General features: G+C 50.2%; 1 protein-coding gene across 1 annotated transcript in view; it reads left to right on the top strand.

The window, feature by feature from the left end:
* The window catches only part of uxs1 (UDP-glucuronate decarboxylase 1), a 158,111-nt gene that overhangs the window by 70,107 nt on the left and 65,861 nt on the right, over positions 1 to 22,143 (top strand). The window contains exons 8-9 of the mRNA XM_072476675.1: positions 4,242 to 4,301; positions 21,999 to 22,120. Coding sequence (XP_072332776.1) covers positions 4,242 to 4,301; positions 21,999 to 22,120 — 182 coding nt within the window. The remainder of the gene's footprint in view (positions 1 to 4,241; positions 4,302 to 21,998; positions 22,121 to 22,143) is intronic.

Raw genomic sequence — 22,143 nt, 5'->3', positions numbered from 1 at the left:
TTGATGTTTGGGAGTACAGGTGGCTCAGGATTGGGCCCAGCTTCGTAAGTTGAATTTCACGAGCCTGGTGGGTGGATTTACTGAGATGGGACAGCCTTCCCCTATCTTTGGCAGGCCGGATGCAGGCGATTAAGATGAATATTTTGCCGCAGTTTTTATTTTTATTTCAGTGCCTACCAGTCTTTTTGCCAAAAGCATTTTTTATGGGGGTGGAACAGTTGATTTTGTCGATGGTGCTTCTGAGAGGCGACAGTCAGGGGGCCTGGACCTTACAAACCTGTTGTACTATTATTGGGTGGCGAAAGCTGAGAAGGTGCCAAGTTGGAGCAGGGAGCTGGAGGTTTTGTGGGTGAAGGTGGAGGCAGACTCTTGTAAGGAGCCGGTGTTGCGGGCGCTGGCAACGGTGCTGCTCCATTTCGCCCAAGTGAAATATATGTGGAATCCGGTGGTTGTGGCCATTTTGAAAATATGGAGGCACGTTTGGCTCCATTTTAGGTTAGGGTCGGAATCGACGTGGATGCCAATTTGAGGGAATCATGGGTTTGACCAGCGAGGATTAATTCCAGGTTTCGGGGATAAGAGGAGCTGGATGTGAAGGAACTGAAGGACTTATTTCTAGATGGACGATTTGTGAGTTCGGAAGAATTGGGGGAGAAGTTTGGGATTCCGCGGGGGGAGATAGTCAGTTACATGCAGGTGCGGGATTTTGCGAAGAAGGTTTTCCTGACTTTTCCGGTGGCACCGCCCTCCTTGTTGAAGAGATGCTGTCGGTGATGAGGCTGGGGAGGGGGCGGTCATCTCGGCTATCTACGGGAGGATTTTGGAGGAGAATATGGCATCGTTGGAGGGGGTTACCTTCAGGTGGGAGGAGGAGATGGGCATGAGGCTGGGGTTGGTGCAGCTAAAAGTGGTACATAGAGCGCACCTGACGAAGTGTAGGATGAGCCGATTGCTTGAGAGGTGTAGGACATCTGTGAAAGGTGCCGGAGGGGTCCGGCCAACCATGTACATATGCTCTGATCCTGCCCGAAGCTGGAGAAATTGTGGAGGTTGTTCTTCAGCACCATGTTGGCAATCTTGCACGTGGATTTGGAGCCCAGTCCCCTGGGGGCTAAATTGGGGTGTCGAGCTTGCTGGAGTTGCTGGGGGGGCAGATGTTTATGTTACATTTTAAACAGTTGGTTACCATAGCTGTTAAGGGTGGCAAAGCGGTGCTTTTGTTTTGGGTTATTGAGGGGTGGACAGAGAGGAGGTGGGGGGATGGGGTCTTTGTTGTTTTTGCTTTGTTGTGTTGTGCATTTAAAATGTTAAAATATTAAAAACCTAAATAAAAATATTTTCAAAAAAACCATTTCTGGAGTGTAGAAGCGTGAGAGTGCAGCGTGACCAGGTTGACACAGGGGTTGTTTCCCAAAGCTTGGGAATCTCGACACGGAGGGGAGGGAGTCTCAGCTTCTGGATGAGGGGTCGGTGTGAACTTTCAGTGAGAGGGTTGTGAATCTTTGGTATTATTTATCCCGGAAGTTTGTGGATGCACCACAGTTCAGTGTATTTAAGGCTGGAATAGATAGATCTTTAACCTCTCTGGGGACCAGAGGTATGGGAAGTATTCAGGAAAGTGGAGCTGTGGTAGCAGATCAGGCATGATTGAGTAAAAAATGCCAAGGACACTAAAGGAGTAAAGTGAGAGGGGTGTTATGTATCAGAGTAACACCATTGGTAGGTATAATGTCACGTGTTACGCAATGACGTAATCGGAGCAATTCGCAGGCTTTTGAGGATGGAGTGCACCATTGTGCCCAGTTTGAGCAGCATCGTGTAAATTAACTCCTTGCACTATGTTATACAAACTTGACGTGTGCCCCCTCTGATTCGTTCTCTTTGCGGCCACAAAGAACATGCTTAGTACTAAAATGTTTGTTGGCTTTGATGTAATGGTTTGCTGAAGGTCCACAGCACAGTCATTATCTCCACTTGTTTGTGTGACCCAAGAGATATGGATATGCAACATCTTCCCCTCGAAAGAAATGGAGGAATCTGCAATACGTCAAATGGTGTGACTTTGCCAATGCCGAATACCATTGAGCCTGTGGGCTGGTTTTGTTGAACGTTGCCGAGAAATCTTGAGTGCGCCTTGTCGCAGAACTGCGCGTGCTCAACTTGACTGGCTGACCAGTGTCCCCGTGGACTGTGACGCATGTTCACAGGGGGATGCACCCGTCAGTTCAGGACATCCAATTAGTAGGACCAACGTTGGAATGCCAGGGCAATTCAAGAAAACTTTTATGATTCTGTTTATCTGAAGGTACACTAGAGTTTCACCCACTGATAAGCAGAATAGCAACAACTTTATTCAAACCGTGCTCATTTTTGAAATATTAATAAATCTCTCAACTGTAGATATTAAGTAAGCCATCACCAAGAGACGAGGTGCTTATCCACTACATTTATGGTCCCTGCCAACGAGGGCTGTTTTTCTTTGCGTAATGAGATTCAAAGGCCATAATACAAGGGGGCATAACTTTAAGATTCAGGGTGAGAGATATAGGAGGGATGTCCGAGGTAGGTTCTTTACTCAGAGAGTGGTTCGGGTGTGGAATAGACTGCCTGCTGTGATAGTGGAGTCGGATACTTTAGGATGTTTCAAGCAGTTATTGGATAGGCACATGGAGCACACCAGAATGACAGGGAGTGGGATAGCTTGATCTTGGTTTTGGACAATGCTCGGCACAACATCGAGGGCCGAAGGGCCTGTTCTGTGCTGTACTGTTCTATGTTCTATATTGAATAACATATTCCTGAAACTATTCCTTTTAGCACCATCCCTTCTGACTTTATTAAACAAACATGGGAGTCACCTTTTGAACTTCCCTTTTTTTAAGGTGTCCTGGCAACCCCTAAAGCCCAGCATTTGAATTACTTTACCTATACATCAATCTTCTTCCCATGGCATGTAAATATTGGACTGAATTTTCCGCCCCACCGCACCACAATTCTGCCCCGACCCGCCGGCGGGATTCTCCATTACGCCGGCCGTTCAATGGGGTTTCCCATTGTGGGGCAGCCCCACGCTGTCGGGAAACCCCCGGGCGCCGGAAAAACGGAGAATCCCTCCCAATACCTCTAAAATATTAACATGGAACTAGCCATTTGCAGCAATGTCCTTGAACAATTTGGATTTTTTTTTAGGATTAGATTTTATTGTTGCACTTCATTAAATCAAATTGTGTAAAATGACTTTATTACATCTGGCCAAATGTCAAAATAAGTTGATGTCAGTGTGGAATATTCGAATTGCTAGTTGAAATATGTAAAAATATAGAATATTTGAACTATTTCCATTCAAAATTTTTATCACACTGATGTAGGATATCTTTCTTATCAACATGGCATGGCAAAATCGTCCATTTGGTACTAAACCTTAATGTCAATATAGAAGAACTACAAATCAAGGTCTGACACACTTTGTGACATTATGATAATCTCCTCCTGGGGCTCAGCCAGTTTATTTAATGAGCTACATCTCACACACACACACCAAAAAGGTCAAAGATTCATTCTCTCCTCTCAACTAATGAATTGATTGTAGTTACAGTGGCAGTAGGAGTTCTGTACTTGACATAGAGTCCTGAATTAGAACTGGGCAAATATTCCAGGATCCTCTGTTCGGAGCGTGCGTTTGTAGACATCAGGCAAGCCTAAGCTCGGCTCTGATATACCACTTCCAAGTAACCTGGCAAATGGCTGTCAAAGCTCACCATTACATTTAATGCATGACTGCTTAGATGTCAGTTGTGTATAAAACTGTACTCCATAAGAACCTAATGCCCATAGAAAAAATGGAGAATGGGAAATTGGCATGGAAAAACAAATTTATAACATTAAATTGCATTTTTGTGCTAATGTCATACATCTGATATTAATCTGTAAAGTAAACTGAGCAAATAAAAATCTGTAGTGACCCTCCTATATTAGTCATAATAACCTACAGTATCGAAAGAGGTCATTTGGCCCATCATGCCTGTGTCAACTCTTTGGTACAGCTATCCAACTAGTCCTGCTAATGTCACTTTTTCCCAATCGCTCCCTAAGTTTACTTTTAAAGTAAAAATTGTATGAAAGATTATTATAAATGTATTTCAGAACATTAAAAGTAAAGCTGGTGGCGTCAACAATGTTCTCTTAATGTTATTTCATTTGCTAATTATTAAAATAAACAAATGGGTTTTGTTTTTCCACAGGGTTAGCAAAACGTGTTGGTGCACGCCTCCTATTAGCTTCTACCTCTGAAGTATATGGAGGTAAGGATCAATTTATGGTTGCTCTTTCACTGCCTGTCTTCATAACCACAGTAATCTATGCCTTTTTAAATCAAAACCTTTTTATGTAAAATGTACGTTTAATTAAATTCTGCAATATCTGGCTTAGGTCCTTCGCCAAGAAATGCCTTCCTCAGTGAATGAATCATGGATGTCGTTCGGTGTTATCAAAACACCTATCATGCAGTGATGATAATATCATCCAATAATATTTTAATCATAAAGGAGAATTCAATTATTTTGAATCATCTAATCCTAAATATTAAAATTGGTGTCTCTTGGTCCCCTGCTTTGTGCATTTGGTTTATCATCCAGTAATATTTTAATCATGAAGGAGAATTAATTTTTTTTTTTAATCATCTAATCCTAAATATTAAAAGATATCACTGGTGCCTCTCAGCCCCCTTGTTTTACCTTGTTTTGTGCATCAGGTTTGTTGGTAAGAGGAAGTTTCTAAGTGGTGATTTTCATTCAAACTTTACACCTCCCATGATTTGTATGGAGATAGCAAATTAGCAGTGTCTATTCAGAATGATGTGTTGGAATTAAGAATGTCGCACATTTAGTGTCCTTTTTCACCTTAATTTGCTGTTGGCATCAGTCTACTTGCTACTCACTCTTGTGAAAGGTACGTTTGTCCAAAATAGTGCTGTGTTTTTGATCTGTTGGTCCAAAGATTTATTTTCTGGTCAAAGATATAAGATTGGGCGGGATTCTCTGCTTGCCGATTTTGTAATCGGCGATCGGGCGGAGAATCTCTTTTTACGACCCAATCGGGGGCGGCGCCTGTTTTCGGATGCTCTGCTCCCTCCAAAACTGCATCATCGGGAAGTACGCCGCTCGCCGGTGGGACAACGTAACAACATTACCTGAAGGCCCTCACCCGATGCTCCGCCCCCGATGAGCCGAGTTCACGACGGCGCGGTTCACTTGTGCTCTCCGTTTTTGTGAACCTCGCGTGGCGGCTGTGGACTGTATCCAACAACGCCACAGTCGGGGGGGAGGGGGGGGGCATGCCGCTTGCCGGGGGGGTGGGTGCTTCGGCGAGGGCTGGGGGGACTGGTAGGAGATGGTCCGGGATGGCGAGGGAGGTAGTCCAGGGGGACACTATCTGGCAGATTGGGCCAGCACGCGGCTGGTGCCATGTTGTACGGCGCGATCGCTGCAAGTCGTCGCCATGCGCGGCCACGGACCCGGCCGTTTTTGGCGCGGGAGCCGGGAGTTTTACCCGGTGCTGCTGCTAGCCCCTCACCGGTGCCGGAAACATTGAGGGTTCAGAGAATCCAGCCCTAAGTTTCTGAAATGTCTGCTCAAGGATCCCTTGCACAAACCATAGAAATCCTTTGGGAGTACTGTGAACCTTTTATTTGCACCAATGCGGCAGATTTGAAAGATAAAGGAAGCTGGGGATGAAAGAAAATTGTCAAACGTGACCATTTTAAATACATTACTGTTCTCAAATTTGCATATTAAAATTCAGCATGAGTAAATGTTATAGACATCACAGACACAAGAGCCCCGAACTAGGCTTTGTACCACCACCCAGGATTATACAGGTTGTTTCCTCATGTGGGCTGCGCTGTTTTGCCAGTGGCGTCATATGATTTTAGTTCAACTCATTAGAGACAGAAAAGTAGTTTAATCTTTCTAGGCAGGCTATTCCTTTCTTTTGGGAGTAACAGCATTGTTTTTGTTCCTTTATGCTTTCTTTCATTTGGTTCAATTTTGTTCCCATTTTTGTTTTTTAGTTTTTCCCTTTGTCACCTTACTATCCTGTTATTAAACCCTTTCCAAAAGTCTTTAAAATGTTAAATGCATCACAGTTTTACTTTTAGAAGAGTCACCAATCAATAAATGGAAGAGGGAAGGTCAGGTTGTCTGAGGAAAATATTAACAATGAACCAAAGCTACAGCCAGGACGATGAATCTTGGAATTTAATTAAATGTCATGTATGCCCCAGCAGAAGCATTTCTGCATATTCATTCCCAATGAAATGACTCCCCAGGCAGTATACTCACCGTTGTTCTCCACTTGACATCATCGACCATCCATTTACCTGCAGAATGAACTCACAGACCAAAGTAGAAATGGGTCAATTAATTAAGTTATTGCCCTAACAGATGATTATAAATGACTTGTTTTGGACTTCCGGTTGCGGCGATGACCAGCTGAGTCGCACGTTACGGCACCTCTCGTTTTAGCGGACTTTTGGGCTCTTATCGGGAGCCCCAACGGAAATCTTTCACAGCCAAACTCAGTGTGAGGCGATAAAGGAAGGAGTCCCCCCGGGTGTGGATGGAAAGAAGCGATAGTAGTGGCCAGATTGCGGAGGATCCTCTGGAGCAGCGGCAGAGAAGAGAAGGGAGTAGCAAGATGGCGGCTGAGGGAGCCCAGATGGTATGGGGCCCGGAACAGCAGGAGTTCCTCCGGCGATGTGTGGAGGAGCTCAAGAAGGAGGTGCTGGCGATTGAGGGATTGAAGGAGACGCAAAAGACCCAGGAGATGGAGCTCCGTGGAGTGAAGGCAAAGGCAGCCGAGAATGAAGACGAGATACAGGGCTTGGTGGTGAAGACGGAGACGCACGAGGCACTACATAAGAGGTGCATAGAAGGCTGGAAGCCCTGGAAAATAGCTCGAGGAGGAAGAATTTAAGGATTTTGGGTCTTCCCGAAGGGTCAGAGGGAGCGGATGTTGGGCGTATGTAAGTACGATGCTCCATACTTTAATGGGAGCTGAGGCCCCGACGGGCCCCCTGGAAGTGGAGGGAGCATACCGGGTCCTCGTGAGAAGACCGAAGGCAGGGGAAATACCGCGAGCAATAGTGGTGAGGTTCCACCGCTACAAAGACCGAGAGATGGTCCTGAGATGGGCTAAGAAGACACGGAGTAGCAGGTGGGAGAACCCGGTGATCCGCGTGTATCAAGATTGGAGTGCGGAGGTGACGAGAAGGAGGGCGAGTTTCAATCGGGCCAAGGCGGTGCTCCACAGGAAAAAAGTGATATTTGGAATGTTGCAGCCGGCAAGACTGTGGGTTACACACCAGGGCAAACAACACTACTTCGAGACGGCGGAGGAGGCGTGGGCATTTATTCAAGAAGACAAGTTGGACTAGATTTGAGGAATGGATGTTTGGAAAGAAGTAGCGAGGTGGTGGCAAGGAATTGTAAAGGGGGGAGAGGGGGAGGGCTTATCTGTAAAAATGTTGGACGGGAGAATTATTTCTCCCCCACCCCCAGAGGGGGGGGGGACACGAAGAAATGTGGGCGCCGGTGGGGAAGGGGACAGGGAAGGGGAGAGGGAACTGCGCCATTAGGGGCTGGGCCGAGAGGGAAGCGGGCTTTTCTCCCGCGCTATGGAAATTGTGGCGGGAAAAGTGGGCGCAGGAAGGAAGGGGGCCCCACACGCGGGGAGGCCAAGTGTAGACGGAGGAAGCCGAGGTCAGCCAGAGTTTGCTGACTCCCGGAAGCAATATGGGGGGAGCAATCAAGCTAGAAGGGAATCTAGCGGGTGCGTGGGACCCGGGTGAGGAGCTGGTTTAAAAAAGGGGATGGCTAGTTGACGATGGGGGGGGGGGGTAAAGGGCCCCCCAACCCGGTTGATCACGTGGAACGTGAGAGGGTTGAACGGGCCGATTAAGAGGGCAAGGGTATTTGCGCACCTAAAGAGGCTGAAGGCGGATGTGGTTATGCTTCAAGAGACGCACCTGAAAGTGGCGGATCAGGTCAGATTAAGGAAAGGATGGGTGGGACAGATTTTCCACTCAGGATTAGATGCGAAAAATAGAGGGGTGGCAATACTGGTGGGGAAACGGGTACTGTTTGAGGCTAAGACCATAGTGGCGGACAGTGGGGGCAGGTACGTGATGGTGAGTGGCAGATTGCAAGGTGAGGCGGTGGTGCTGGTGAACGTATATGCCCCGAACTGGGATGACGTGGGTTTTATGAAGCGTATGTTGGGGCGCATCCCGGACCTAGAGATGGGAAATTTGGTATTGGGGGGGGGGGGGGGGGGACTTCAACACGGTGCTGGACCCAGGGCTGGACCGGTCCAGATCTAGGACCGGGAGGAGGCCAGCAGCGGCCAAGGTGCTTTAGGGGTTTATGGAGCAGATGGGAGGAGTAGATCCCTGGAGATTTGCTAGACCGAGGAGTAAGGAGTTTTCCTTCTTCTCCCACGTCCATAAAGTATACTCCCGGATAGACTTTTTTGTCCTGGGAAGGGCGCTGATCCCGAAAGTGGCAGGAACGGAATATTCGGCTATAGATGTTTCAGATCACGCCCCACACTGGGTGGATCTGGATCTAGGAGAGGAGAAGGAGCAGCGCCCACTTTGGAGATTAGACATGGGACTGTTGGCAGATGAGGGCGTATGTGGAAGGGTGAGGGGATGTATTGAAAGGTACCTAGAGGTCAACGATGATGGAGAGGTCCAGGTGGGAGTAGTATGGGAGGCGCTGAAAGCGGTGGTTAGGGGGGAGCTGATTTCCATAAGAGCCCACAAGGGGAAGGAAGAGGGTAAAGAAAGGGAGAGACTGATCGGGGAGATTCTGAGGGTGGATAGGCAATATGCGGAGGCCCAGGATGAAGGGTTATACAGGGAAAAACAGAGACTACAGATGGAGTTTGACCTGCTGACCACGGGTAAGGCGGAGGCGCAGGGGAGGAAGGCACAGGGAATACAATACGAGTATGGGGAAAGGCGAGCCGACTGCTGGCCCAACAACTTAGGAAGAGGGGGGTGCGAGAGAGATCGGAGGAATTAGGGACGGGGAGGGAAGGATGGAACAGAGAGCGGAGAGGGTGAACAGGGTGTTTAAGTCATTCTATGAGAGGCTGTATAAGTCCCAACCCCCGGAGGGGAAAGAGGGAATGATGCACTTCTTGGACCAGTTGGAGTTCCCGAGGGTTGAGGAGCAGGAGGTGACAGGTCTGGGAGCGCAGATTGAGGTGGAGGAGGTGGTAAAAGGAATCGGGAACATGCAGGCAGGAAAGGCCCCGGGACCAGATGGGTTCCCGGTGGAATTTTACAGGAAATATGTGGACCTACTGGCCCCACTCCTGGCGAGAACCTTCAACGAGGCTAAGGAAAGGGGGACACTAGCCCCGTCGATGTCGGAGGCGACTATATCGTTGATCCTGAAACGAGACAAAGACCCGCTGCAGTGCGGGTCATACAGGCCCATCTCCCTCCTAAATGTAGACGCCAAGTTACTGGCCAAGGTGATGGCGACTAGGATAGAGGACTGTGTCCCAGGGGTGGTACATGACGACCAGACAGGGTTTGTTAAAGGGAGGCAATTGAATGCCAACATACGAAGGTTGCTGGGGGTAATGATGATGCCCCCACCGGAGGGGGAGGCGGAGATAGTGGTGGCGATGGATGCAGAGAAGGCATTCGATAGAGTGGAGTGGGACTACCTGTGGGAGGTACTGAAGAGATTTGGATTTGGAGAGGGGTTCATCAGATGGGTTCAGCTCCTGTACGGGGCCCCGGTGGCTAGCGTGGTTACAAACAGGCAACGATCCGACTATTTCTGATTACGTAGGGGCACAAGACAGGGGTGTCCCTTGTCCCCGTTACTGTTCGCGTTGGCAATCGAGCCATTGGCCATAGCGCTGAGGGGCTCTAAGAAGTGGAGAGGGGTGCTTAGAGGAGGAGAGGAACATCGGGTGTCATTATATGCGGATGATCTGCTGCTATATGTGGCGGACCCAGTGAAGGGGATGCCTGAGATAATGCAGACACTCAGGGAGTTTGGAGAGTTCTCGGCATACAAATTGAACATGGGTAAGAGTGAACTATTTGTGATGCACCCCGGGGAACAGGGCAGGGGAATAGACGATCTGCCGCTGAGGAGAGTAGCAAGGGACTTTCGATATCTAGGGATCCAGGTGGCTAGGAACTGGGGAACCTTGCATAAACTTAACTTGACACGACAGGTAGAGCAGATGGAGGAGGATTTTAAAAGGTGGGACATGGTTCCCCTGTCATTGGCGGGTAGGGTACAGGCGGTCAAAATGGTGGTCCTCCCGAGGTTTCTTTTCGTGTTTCAGTGCCTCCCCATACTGATTACAAAGGCCTTCTTCAAGAAAGTGGATACGAGTATTATGAGCTTTGTGTGGGCTGGAAAGACCCCAAGGATAAAGAGGGGGTTCCTGCAGCGTAGGAGGGACAGAGGGGGACTGGCACTGCCGAGCCTGAGTGATTACTATTGGGCCGCCAACGTGTCAATGATATGTAAGTGGATGAGGGAAGAAGAAGGAGCGGCGTGGAAAAGGCTGGAGATGGCGTCCTGTAGGGGAACAAGTTTAAAAGCACTGGCGACGGCGCCGTTACCGTTTTCCCCGAAAAAATACACCACAAACCCAGTGGTGGTGGCATCTTTGAAGATTTGGGGGCAGTGGAGACGACATAGGGGGGTGACGGGTGCCTCGGTGTGGTCCCCGATAAGGAACAACCACAGGTTCGTCCCGGGAAGGATAGATGGGGGATTCCAATCTTGGCAACGAGCAGGAATTGTGAAATTGAAGGACTTGTTCTTGGACGGGACGTTCGCGAGTCTTGGAGCACTGGTAGAAAAATACGAGTTGCCACCTGGGAATGCCTTCCGATATATGCAAGTGAGGGCATTTGCAAGGCAACAGGTGAGGGAATTTCCACAGCTCCCGGCGCAGGGGATCCAGGACAGAGTGATCTCGGGGGCATGGGTCGGTGATGGTAAAGTGTCCGATATATACAGGGAAATGAGAGACGAGGGGGAGACGATGGTACAGGAGCTAAAGGGTAACTGGGAGGAGGAGCTGGGGGAAGAGATTGAGGAGGGGCTGTGGGCAGATGCCCTAAGTAGGGTAAATTCCTCATCTTCGTGTGCCAGGCTCAGCCTGATCCAATTGAAGGTTCTACACAGGGTGCATATGACTGGAGCAAGGCTGAGTAGATTTGTTGGAGTTGAGGATAGGTGCGGGAGGTGCGCGGGAAGCCCGGCGAACCACACCCACATGTTTTGGTCATGTCCGGGATTGAATGGGTTCTGGGTGGGTGTGGCAAGAGTGATCTCAAAGGTGGTGGGTGTCCGGGTCGAACCAAGCTGGGGGTTGGCTATATTTGGGGTTGCAGAAGAGCCGGGAGTGCAGGAGGTGTTTATAATTATATTTATTTTTTCAATGTTACTCTTTCTTTTTTTGCACTTGTTGTTAGTTAATATATTGTTTAAATAACGGTCAATGTACATTTTGTTACAAAGTTGTAAAAATGGAAAAATCTTTTTGATCGAAAAACTTTAATAAAATATATTTCAAAAAAATAAATAAATGACTTGTTTTCCCCTGATGCTTGCCTTTCATTGCTATGAGTGCGGAGTGCCAGAACTCCTTGTAGATAGTAATACTAATGAAAGAAGGTAATGGGATAGATTACTGATGGATGTCACTGGTACCTGGGGCAGAAAAAGCCTTTTTTCTCTACTGGATCACTGGTGACTGTGCATGCAGCTGCTGGCATCACATTTGATGCTGCAGTGGTTGACAAATTGCTACCATCTCTCTGGCTCAGCATGGGTCAGCACCTTGCTCATCTCTGCTGTTCTGTGTTTCACTTGATGCTCTGTTCTCAAAATTTCAGCCTAATTTCCCTTGGTTGTTCTATTTCTGCTGGTGACTCCTACATGTCGAATAAGTACCATTGGGTTGTGAGATAGATTGGGCTACAGCTGGCTCCTTCAGGACACTATAGAAAGGGAAAATGAGTGAATGTTATACCAGAATCCACAAACAATATTTTGTTAAACAAATGTGACTTTCCAATATGTAATTTGACATGAAATTGTCGTTCATGCATGCTATGCCAGTGAACCACAAATGCCTGTGTGTAAAAGACACATGACGGGCACTTCCGGTGGCGGCTATGAAGGAGTAAGTCGCACATTTGGTGGCTGCCGCTCGGGTCGGACTTTTGGACCTTTCCCGCCCGATTTTCTACCGGACTTGAACTGTAAAACTGAAGACAGAGGCAATTGTGCACTGAATTCCCACATTGGTGCATGGAGAGAAGGACTAGAAGTGCTCGTAAAGGCAGAAACGGAAAGACAGAGAAGGCTTGGGCTGAAGCTGCAGCAGGAGACAGCATAGCGGAGGACTGGACGTCTGGTTTGTCGACTCAGCGGTCAACGGAGCAGCTGATGCAAGTTATTCAGGAAGGCTTTGCTAAGCAGAAACGGAACTGCTGGGACCCGATAAAAGAGTCGATTGAGCGGCTGGAGCTTAGATTGGACGCCCAAGATCGGGCGATCCAGAAGGTGGAGAAGGCGCTGGCTGAGAAGGAGGAACATCAAACTGCGGTGGAGTTGGAGGTGGGGATGCTGAGAGACCAGCAGAAGAAGCTCCTGGAGAAGATGGAGGACATAGAGAATAGGTCCCGCCGGCAGAACTTGAAAATCGTTGGGCTCCGAGAGGGGTCCAAAGGAGCAGACGCTGGGGCATACATCGCAGATATGTTTGAGAAGCTGCTGGGGGATGGGGCATTCTCCCGACCCTTGGAGGTGGAAAGGGCTCACAGAGCACTCGCGAGGAAGCCGCGAACGGGAGACCACACCCCCCCGGCACGTGTGTTCGCGCATCTTAGGGGACTGAAGGCGGACGTGGTAATGTTGCAGGAGAGGTTTTTCACTCGGGACAAGACTCAAAGGCTAGAGGGGTCGTGATCCTGATCAATAAGCGGGTGGTGTTTGAGGCGGGTAGAATAGTTTCATACGTGGGAGGTACATTATGGTCAGTGGAAAACTGGAGGGGGTGCAGGTGGTATTAGTAAATGTGTATGCGCCAAATTGGGATGATGTGCAGTTTATAAACCGGCTGCTAGGGAAGATACCGGACCTGGACTCGCACAGGTTGGTCATGGGAGGGGACTTCATTGCAGTTATTGACCCTGGCTTGGACCGGTCAAGCTCGAAAACGGGCAGGGTGCCAGCAATGGCAAAGGAACTAAGAGGGTTCATGGAGCAGATTGGGGTTCTGCTTCTGCTCACATGTGCATAAAGTGTACTCCCGGATCGATTTCTTCATTTTGAGCAGGGCCTTACTGGCAGGGGTGGTGGACACGGAGTACTCGGCGATCACAATCTCAGAGCATGCTCCGCACTGAGTTGACCTGCAGGTTAGTAAAGACAGTAACCAGCGCCCGCACTGGAGGTTGGATGTGGGACTTTTGGCTGACGAAGGGGTGTGCGAGCAGCTGAGGAAAAGTATTCCGAACTACCTGCAGGTCAACAACACGGGACATTTCAGCAGTGATGGTCTGGGAAGCGCTGAAGGCGGTGGTCAGAGGGGAGCTGATCTCGATACGGGCCCATAGTGAGAAGGTGGACAGGGCAGAGATGGAACGACTGGTTAAGGACATACTACAGATCGATAGGAGGTATGCGGAGACCCCAGAGGCAGGGCTTTTAAGGGAACAGCGGACGCTACAGGCGGAGTTCGGCTTTTTAAAAAAATATATATTTTATTCAAAATTTTGTGGCCAAACATAACAGTACATAGTTTTTCTTTTGAACAACAACAAAGCAATATAAATAACCGTGGCCAATTTTAAACAAATAAATAAATAATATATAAACAAAAACAAAACTAAGTGGCAACTGCCTTGTCAAAAATAGTTACTCTCCAAAGATACAATCCAATATACATTACCTATAACAAGTGTCTATTCATATATAATGACATCCCTGAGAGTCCGTCCGGTTCCTCCCCCCCCCCCCCCCCCCCCGGGTTGCTGCTGTTGTCTTCTTCTTTTCCATTCCCTCTATCTTTCTGTGAGGTAGTCAACGAACGGTTGCCACCGCCTGGTGAACCCTTGAGCCGAACCCCTTAATACGAACTTGATCCGTTCTAACTTTATAAACCCTGCCATGTCGTTTATCCAGGTCTCCACACCCGGGGGTTTGGCTTCCTTCCACATTAACAATATCATGCTACTAGGGACGCAAAGGCCAAAACATCAGCCTCTCTCGCCTCCTGCACTCCCGGCTCTTCTGCAACCCCGAATATAGCCAAGCCCCAGCTTGGTTCGACCCGGACCCCCACCACCTTCGAAAGCACCCTTGCCACCCCCACCCAGAACCCCTGTAGTGCCGGGCATGACCAGAACATGTGGGTGTGATTCGCTGGGCTTCTCGAGCATCTCCCACACCTATCCTCTACCCCCAAAAATTTACTGAGCCGTGCTCCAGTCATATGCGCCCAGTGTAGAACCTTGAATTGTATCAGGCATAGCGTGGCACACGAGGACGATGAGTTTACCCTACGTAGGGCGTCAGCCCACAGCCCCTCTTCAACCTCCTCCCCCAGCTCTTCTTCCCATTTCCCTTTCAGCTCATCTACCACGAACTCCCCCTCGTCCCTCATTTCCCTATATATGTCCGACACCTTACCGTCCCCCACCCATGTCTCTGAGATCACTCTATCCTGCACCTCCTGCGTCGGGAGCTGCGGGAATTCCCTCACCTGTTGCCTCGCGAAAGCCCTCAGTTGCATATACCGAAATGCATTCCCTTGGGGCAACCCATATTTTTCCATCAGCGCACCCAGACTCGCAAACGTCGCATCTACGAACAGATCTCTCAATTGTACTACCCCAGCTCTTTGCCATGCTCCAAATCCCCCATCCATTCTCCCCGGAACAAACCTATGGTTATTTCTTATCTGGGACTGCACCAAGGCTCCCGTCTTTCCCCTGTGCCGTCTCCACTGCCCCCAAATTTTCAATGTAGCCACCACCACCGGGCTTGTGGTGTATTTCTTCGGTGAGATCGGCAACGGTGCCGTCACCATTGCTTGTAGGCTAGTCCCCCTGCAGGATGCCCTCTCCAATCTCTTCCACGCCGTCCTTCCCCTTCTCCCATCCACTTACACACCATTGAAACATTGGCGGCCCAGTAATAGTCGTTTAGGCTCGGTAGTGCCAACCCCCCACTGTCCCTACTACGCTGCAAAAATCCCCTCCTCACTCTCGGGATCTTCCCGGCCCATACAAAACTCATAATACTCTTCTCGATTCTCTTGAAAAAAGCTTTCGTGACCACCACCGGGAGACACTGAAACACAAAAAGGAATCTCGGGAGGACCACCATTTTAACCGCCTGCACCCTACCTGCCAGTGACAGGGACACCATGTCCCATCTCTTAAAGTCCTCCTCCATCTGTTCCACCAACCGCGTTAAATTAAGCCTGTGTAATGTCCCCCAATTCTTGGCTATCTGGATCCCCAAGTACCGGAAGACCCTTGTTACCTTCCTCAACGGTAAATCCTCTATTTCCCTGCTCTGCTCCCCTGGATGCACCACGAACAACTCACTTTTCCCCATGTTCAATTTATACCCTGAAAAATCCCCAAACTCCCCAAGTATCCGCATTATCTCTGGCATCCCCTCCGCCGGGTCCGCCACATACAACAACAAATCATCCGCATACAGAGATACCCGGTGTTCTTCTCCTCCCCTGAGTACTCCCCTCCACTTCCTGGAACCCCTCAATGCTATGGCCAGGGGCTCAATCGGCAGTGCAAACAATAACGGGGACAGAGGACATCCCTGCCTCGTCCCTCTATGGAGCCGAAAATAATCAGACGCCCGTCCATTCGTGACCACGCTCGCCATCGGGGCCCTATACAACAGCAGTACCCATCTGATATACCCATCTCCAAAGCCAAATCTCCTCAGCACCTCCCAGAAATAATCCCACTCCACTCTATCAAATGCTTTCTCGGCATCCATCGCCACCACTATCTCCGCTTCCCCCTCTGGTGGGGGCATCATCATTACCCCTAGCAGCCTCCGTATATTTGTGTTCAGCTGCCTCCCCTTCACAAACCCAGTTTGGTCCTCATGAACCACCCCCGGGACACAATCCTCTATCCTCGTTGCCATTACCTTGGCCACAATCTCAGCATCCACATTCAGGAGGGAAATGGGCCTATAGGACCCGCATTGCAGTGGGTCTTTTTCCTTCTTTAGGAGGAGCGATATCGTTGCCTCTGACATAGTCGGGGGCAGCTGCCCCCTTTACCTAGCCTCATTAAAGCTTCTCATCAGTAGCGGGGCCAGCAAGTCCATATATTTCCTATAGAATTCCACTGGGAATCCGTCTGGTCCCGGGGCCTTCCCCGCCTGCATGCTTCCAATCCCTTTCACTACTTCCTCCGTCTCAATCTGTGCTCCCAGTCCCGCCCTCTCCTGCTCCTCCACCTTAGGAAATTCCAGCTGATCCAGAAAGCACATCATTCTCTCCTTCCCTTCCGGGGGCCGAGCTTCGTATAATCTTTCATAAAATGCCTTGAATACTCCATTCACTCTCCCCGCTCCCCGCTCCATCTCTCCCTCCTCATCTCTCACCCCCCCTATCTCCCTCGTTGCTCCCCTTTTCCTCAGTTGGTGGGCCAGCAATCTGCTCGCCTTCTCCCCATATTCGTACTGTACACCCTGTGCCTTCCTCCATTGTGCCTCTGCATTACCCGTAGTCAACAAGTCAAATTCTACATGTAGCCTTTGCCTTTCCCTGTACAGTCCCTCCTCCGGTGCCTCCGCATATTGTCTGTCCACCCTCTGAAGTTCTTTCAACAACCGCTCCCTTTCCCTACCCTCCTGCTTTCCTTTATGTGCCCTGATAGATATTAGCTCCCCTCTAATCACAGCCTTCAACGCCTCCCAGACCACTCCCACCTGAACCTCCCCATTGTCATTGAGTTCCAAGTACCTTTCAATACACCCCCTCACCCTTAAACACACACCCTCATCTGCCAATAATCCCATGTCCATTCTCCAGGGTGTGTGCTGTGCTTTTTCCTCCCCTATCTCCAGGTCCACCCAATGTGGAGCGTGGTCCGAAATAGCTATAGCCGTGTACTCCGTCCCCGTCACCTTCGGGATCAGTGCCCTTCCCAAAACAAAAAAAGTCTATCCGTGAATAGACTTTGTGGACATAGGAGAAAAACAAAAACTCCTTACTCCTAGGTCTACTAAATCTCCAGGGGTCTACTCCTCCCATCTGCTCCATAAAGTCCTTGAGCACCCTAGCTGCAGCCGGCCTCCTTCCGGTCCTGGACCTCGATCTGTCCAGCCCTGGGTCCAGCACCGTATTAAAATCTCCACCCATTACCAACTTTCCCGCCTCTAGGTCCGGGATGCGTCCCAACATACGCCTCATAAAATTGGCATCATCCCAGTTCGGGGCAAACACGTTCACTAAAACCACCGCCTCCCCTTGCAATCTGCCACTCACCATCACGTATCTGCCCCCACTATCCGCCACTATGGTCTTTGCCTCAAACATTACCCGCTTCCCCACTAATATAGCCACCCCCCTGTTTTTTGCGTCTAGCCCCGAATGAAACACCTGCCCCACCCATCCTGTGCGAAGTCTGACCTGGTCTATCAGTTTCAGATGCGTCTCCTGCAGCATAACCACATCTGCCTTAAGTTTTTTTAGGTGTGCGAGTACCCGTGCCCTCTTAATCGGCCCGTTCAGCCCTCTCACATTCCACGTGATCAACCGGGTTAGGGGGCTCTTTACCCCCACCCCCCTTGTCGACTAGCCATCTCCTTTTTCAATCCAGCTCCTCACCCGGTTCCCGCGTAGCCGTATCTCCCCCCAACGGCGCCCTCCCGCCCTGACCACCCCACCCCATACCAGCTCCCCCTTGTCCCCAGCAGCAGCAACCCAGTTAACCTCCCCCCCACCCCCCGCCCGCTAGATCCCTTTCTAGCGTAATTGCACCCCCCATGTTGCTCCCAGAAGTCAGCAAACTCTGGCCGACCTCGGCTTCCCCCCGTGACCTTGGCCCCCACTGTGCGAGGCCCCCTCCTTCCTGCTTCCCTGTTCCCGCCATGATTACCATAGCGCGGGAACAAAGCCCGCGCTTCCCATTTGGCCCCGCCCCCAATGGCCGGCGCCCCCAGCTCCTCATCCTCCTCCCCCCCCCCCCCCCCCCCCCCCACGACATGGGGAAGAGAGAAAAGTTACAGGGTCGGAGGATTAACAACTTGGAAAATCATCTCTTCCCCCATTTCCCCCCCCCCCCTTCGCCCCACGTAATCACCCCACCACTTTGTCCCAAACGTTCTTTTTCTAGCCCGCTTATTCCAGTTTCTCCTCGACAATAAATGTCCACGCCTCTTCTGCCGTTTCAAAGTAGTGGTGTTCCCCTTGATGTGTGACCCACAGTCTTGCCGGCTGCAGCATTCCAAATTTAACCTTCCTTTTGTGCAGCACCGCCTTGGCCCGATTAAAGCTTGCCCTCCTTCTCGCCACCTCCGCACTCCAATCTTGATATACGCGGATCACCGCGTTCTCCCACCTACTGCTCCGGGTTTTCTTTGCCCATCTGAGGACCATCTCTCTGTCCTTATAGCGGAGAAATCTCACCACTATGGCTCGAGGAATTTCTCCAGCCCTCGGTCTGCGCGCCATAACTCGATAAGCTCCCTCCACCTCCAACGGGCCCGTCGGGGCCTCTGATCCCATTAACGAGTGAAGCATCGTGCTCACATATGCCCCGACGTCCGCCCCTTCTGCACCTTCGGGAAGACCAAGAATCCTTAAATTCTTCCTCCTCGCATTATTCTCCAGCACCTCCAGCCTTTCCACACATCTATTGTGCTGTGCCTCGTGCATCTCTGTCTTCACCACCAGGCCCTGTATTTCGTCCTCATTCTCAGCAGCCTTTGCCTTCACGACCCGAAGCTCCTGCTCCTGGGTCTTTTGCTCCTCCTTTAGCCCTTCACTCGCCTGTAATATCGGGGCCAAAAGCTCCTTCTTCATCTCCTTTTTACGTTCTTCCACGCAGCGCCGCAGGAACTCTTGTTGGTCAGGGCCCCATATTAAACTGCCACCTTCCGACGCCATCTTGCTTTGTGCTTGCCTTCCTGGCCGCTGCTCTAGAGGATCCACCGCAATCCGGCCACTTTCCTCTCCTTTTTCCATCCGTGTCCAGGGGGATTCCCTTCTGGATTACCGCACAGTGTTTTTAGCTGTTAAAATTGCCGTTGGGGCTCCTATTAAGAGCCCAAAAGTCCGTTCCACCGGGAGCTGCCGAAACGTGCGACTTAGCTGATCATCGCCGCACCCGGAAGTCGAGTTCGGCTTTTTTTTTTCTTTTTTTCCCTCCCCCTCTCTCCCTCCCCCTCCCCCTCTCTCCCTCCCCCTCTCTCTCCCTCCCTCTCTCCCTCCCTCCCCCTCTCACCCTCCCTCCCAATCTCTCTCTCCCTCCCCCTCTCCCTCTGTCCCTCCCCCTCTCCCCCTCCCCCTCCCCTTCCCCCTCTCCCTCCCCTTCCCCCTCTCTCTCTCCCTCCCCCTCTCTCTCGCTCCATCCCCCTCTCTCTCGCTCCATCCCCCTCTGTGTGTCTCTCTCTCCCTCAACCTCTCAGAGTTCGGCTTGTTAACCACAGAGAAGGCTGTGGAGCAGCTGAGAAAGGCGAGGGGGGTGATCTATGAATATGGAGAAAAGGCCAGCAGAATGCTTGCACAGCAGCTTAGAAAAAGGGAGGCAGCCAGGGAGATAAGGAAAGTAAATGAAGGAGATGGGAACGCAAGGTAATGCTTGAGCGGAGACCGGGAGAGGGTGGGCTGGCGCTGCCAAATTTTAGTAACTATTACTGGGCAGCGAATATAGCCATGATCAGGAAGTGGGTGGTGGGGGAGGGGTCGGCATGGGAGCGTATGGAGGCGGCTTAATGCAAGGGCACCAGTTTGGGGGCATTGTTAACTGCGCCTCTGCTGTTCCCGCCAGCCCCATGGTGGTGGCGGCCCTGAGAGTCTGGGGGAAATGGAGGAGACATGTGGGAGCAGAGGGAGCATCAGTCTGCTCCCCAATCTGTAATAATCACCGGTTTGCCCCGGGAAGTATGGATGGGTGATTCTGGATAAGGCGGAGAGCAGGGATCGAGAGGATGGGGGATATGTTTATAGAGGGGAGCTTTCCGAGTATGAGGGCGCTGGAGGAGCAGTTTGGGTTGGCGAGGGGAAACAAATTCAGGTATCTGCAGGTGCGGGACTTCCTACGTGAACAGTTGTCAACCTTCCCGCTCCTACCGCTCAGGGGGATTCCGGACAGGGTAGTTTCCAGAGGGTGGGTAGGAGAAGGGAGCATCTCGGACATTTACAAGGAACATTTGGGGTCAGAGGAGATGCAGACCGAGGAGCTGAAGCGCAAGTGGGAGGAGGAGCTGGGAGGAGAGATAGAGGATGGTCTATGGGCGGACGTGTTGAGTAGAGTCAATGCGACAACAACATGTGCCAGGTTCAGCCTGATACAATTTAAGGCGTTCACCGGGCTCACATGACAGTGGCCCGGATGAGCAGATTCTTTGGGGTGGAAGACAGGTGTGCAAACTGTGCAGGAGGACCAGCGAATCATGTCGACATGTTCTTGGCATGTCCGAAGCTTCGGAGATTTTGGCAGGGGTTTGCAGATGTCATGTTCATGGTGTTAAAAACAAGGGTGGCGCTGAGTCCAGAGGTGGCGATTTTTGGGGTGTTGGAAGATCCGGGAATCCAGGAAGAGAAAGAGGCAGACGTTCTGGTCTTTGCATCCCTGGTAGCCCGGAGACGGATACTATTAGCTTGGAGGGACTCAAAGCCCCCGAAGTCAGAGACCTGGCTATCGGACATGGCTAGCTTTCTCTGTTTGGAGAAAATCAAGTTCGCCTTGAGAGAGTCATTGTGTGGGTTCGCCCGGAGGTGGCAACCATTCGTCAACTTCTTCGCGGAAAATTAATCGTCAGCAGAAGCGGGGGGGGGAAGGGGGGGGGGGAGTTAGTTTAGCGTAGAGTAGGGGGTTAATAAAGGTGGGACCTGTAAGAGAGGGAGATGGCTTTTGCACTCTGTTTATAGTTTCATGTACATTGTTTATTGTGGTGTTGTTATAATACCAAAAAAATCTCAATAAAATGTTTATTAAAAAAAAGACACAGGACAGGTGGAATAAGTGCAATACTCTCTTTCTGACCCCTGCTGATTGTACATTGGGCAGCACGGTAGCATTGTGGATAGCACAATTGCTTCACAGCTCCAGGGTCCCAGGTTCGATTCCAGCTTGGGTCACTGTCTGTGCGGAGTCTGCACATCCTCCCTCTGCGTGGGTTTCCTCCGGGTGCTCCGGTTTCCTCCCACAGTCCAAAGATGTGCAGGTTAGGTGGATTGGCCATGATAAATTGAGCTTAGTGTCCAAAATTGCCCTTAGTGTTGGATGGGGTTACTGGGTTATGGGGATAGGGTGGAGGTGTTGACCTTGGGTAGGGTGCTCTTTCCAAGAGCCGGTGCAGACTCGATGGGCTGAATGGCCTCCTTCTGCACTGTAAATTCTATGAAATCTATGAAATCTGCATTCTGGTTTAACTGCTGTCTCTCAGGGTCATTTATTTGAGCTTCGTAAAGGGCTTCAGGTTGAAAGGACTACCTCTCATTACTTGGGTACACATTGCGCTGTTGCCTGAGTCAGATATAAAGTTAAAATGGTGCCTATTGTCAAACATTAGCTCCTTCACCTTCCTTGATGTCTGGGTCATTTATAATAACTTGGATCCAGCAGATAGCTGCTAATTGGGTATATGTGTGAACAATTGTTATAAAATTTTATGGTTATTTATTGTGCTATTTTTAAAATAAAAAACAAAATTTTTTAAACTTTAAAGATCCAGAAGTTCACCCACAGCGTGAAGATTACTGGGGCCATGTAAATCCTATTGGTCCAAGAGCCTGCTATGATGAGGGCAAAAGAGTAGCTGAAACCATGTGTTATGCCTACATGAAGCAGGTTAGTGCAAACCTCAGATATAC

The sequence above is a fragment of the Scyliorhinus torazame genome, chromosome 15 (assembly GCF_047496885.1).
Source record: "Scyliorhinus torazame isolate Kashiwa2021f chromosome 15, sScyTor2.1, whole genome shotgun sequence".
Classification (NCBI taxonomy): domain Eukaryota; kingdom Metazoa; phylum Chordata; class Chondrichthyes; order Carcharhiniformes; family Scyliorhinidae; genus Scyliorhinus; species Scyliorhinus torazame.
Note: the sequence above shows the minus strand (reverse complement) of the source record. Positions and strands in the feature narration are given on the sequence as shown.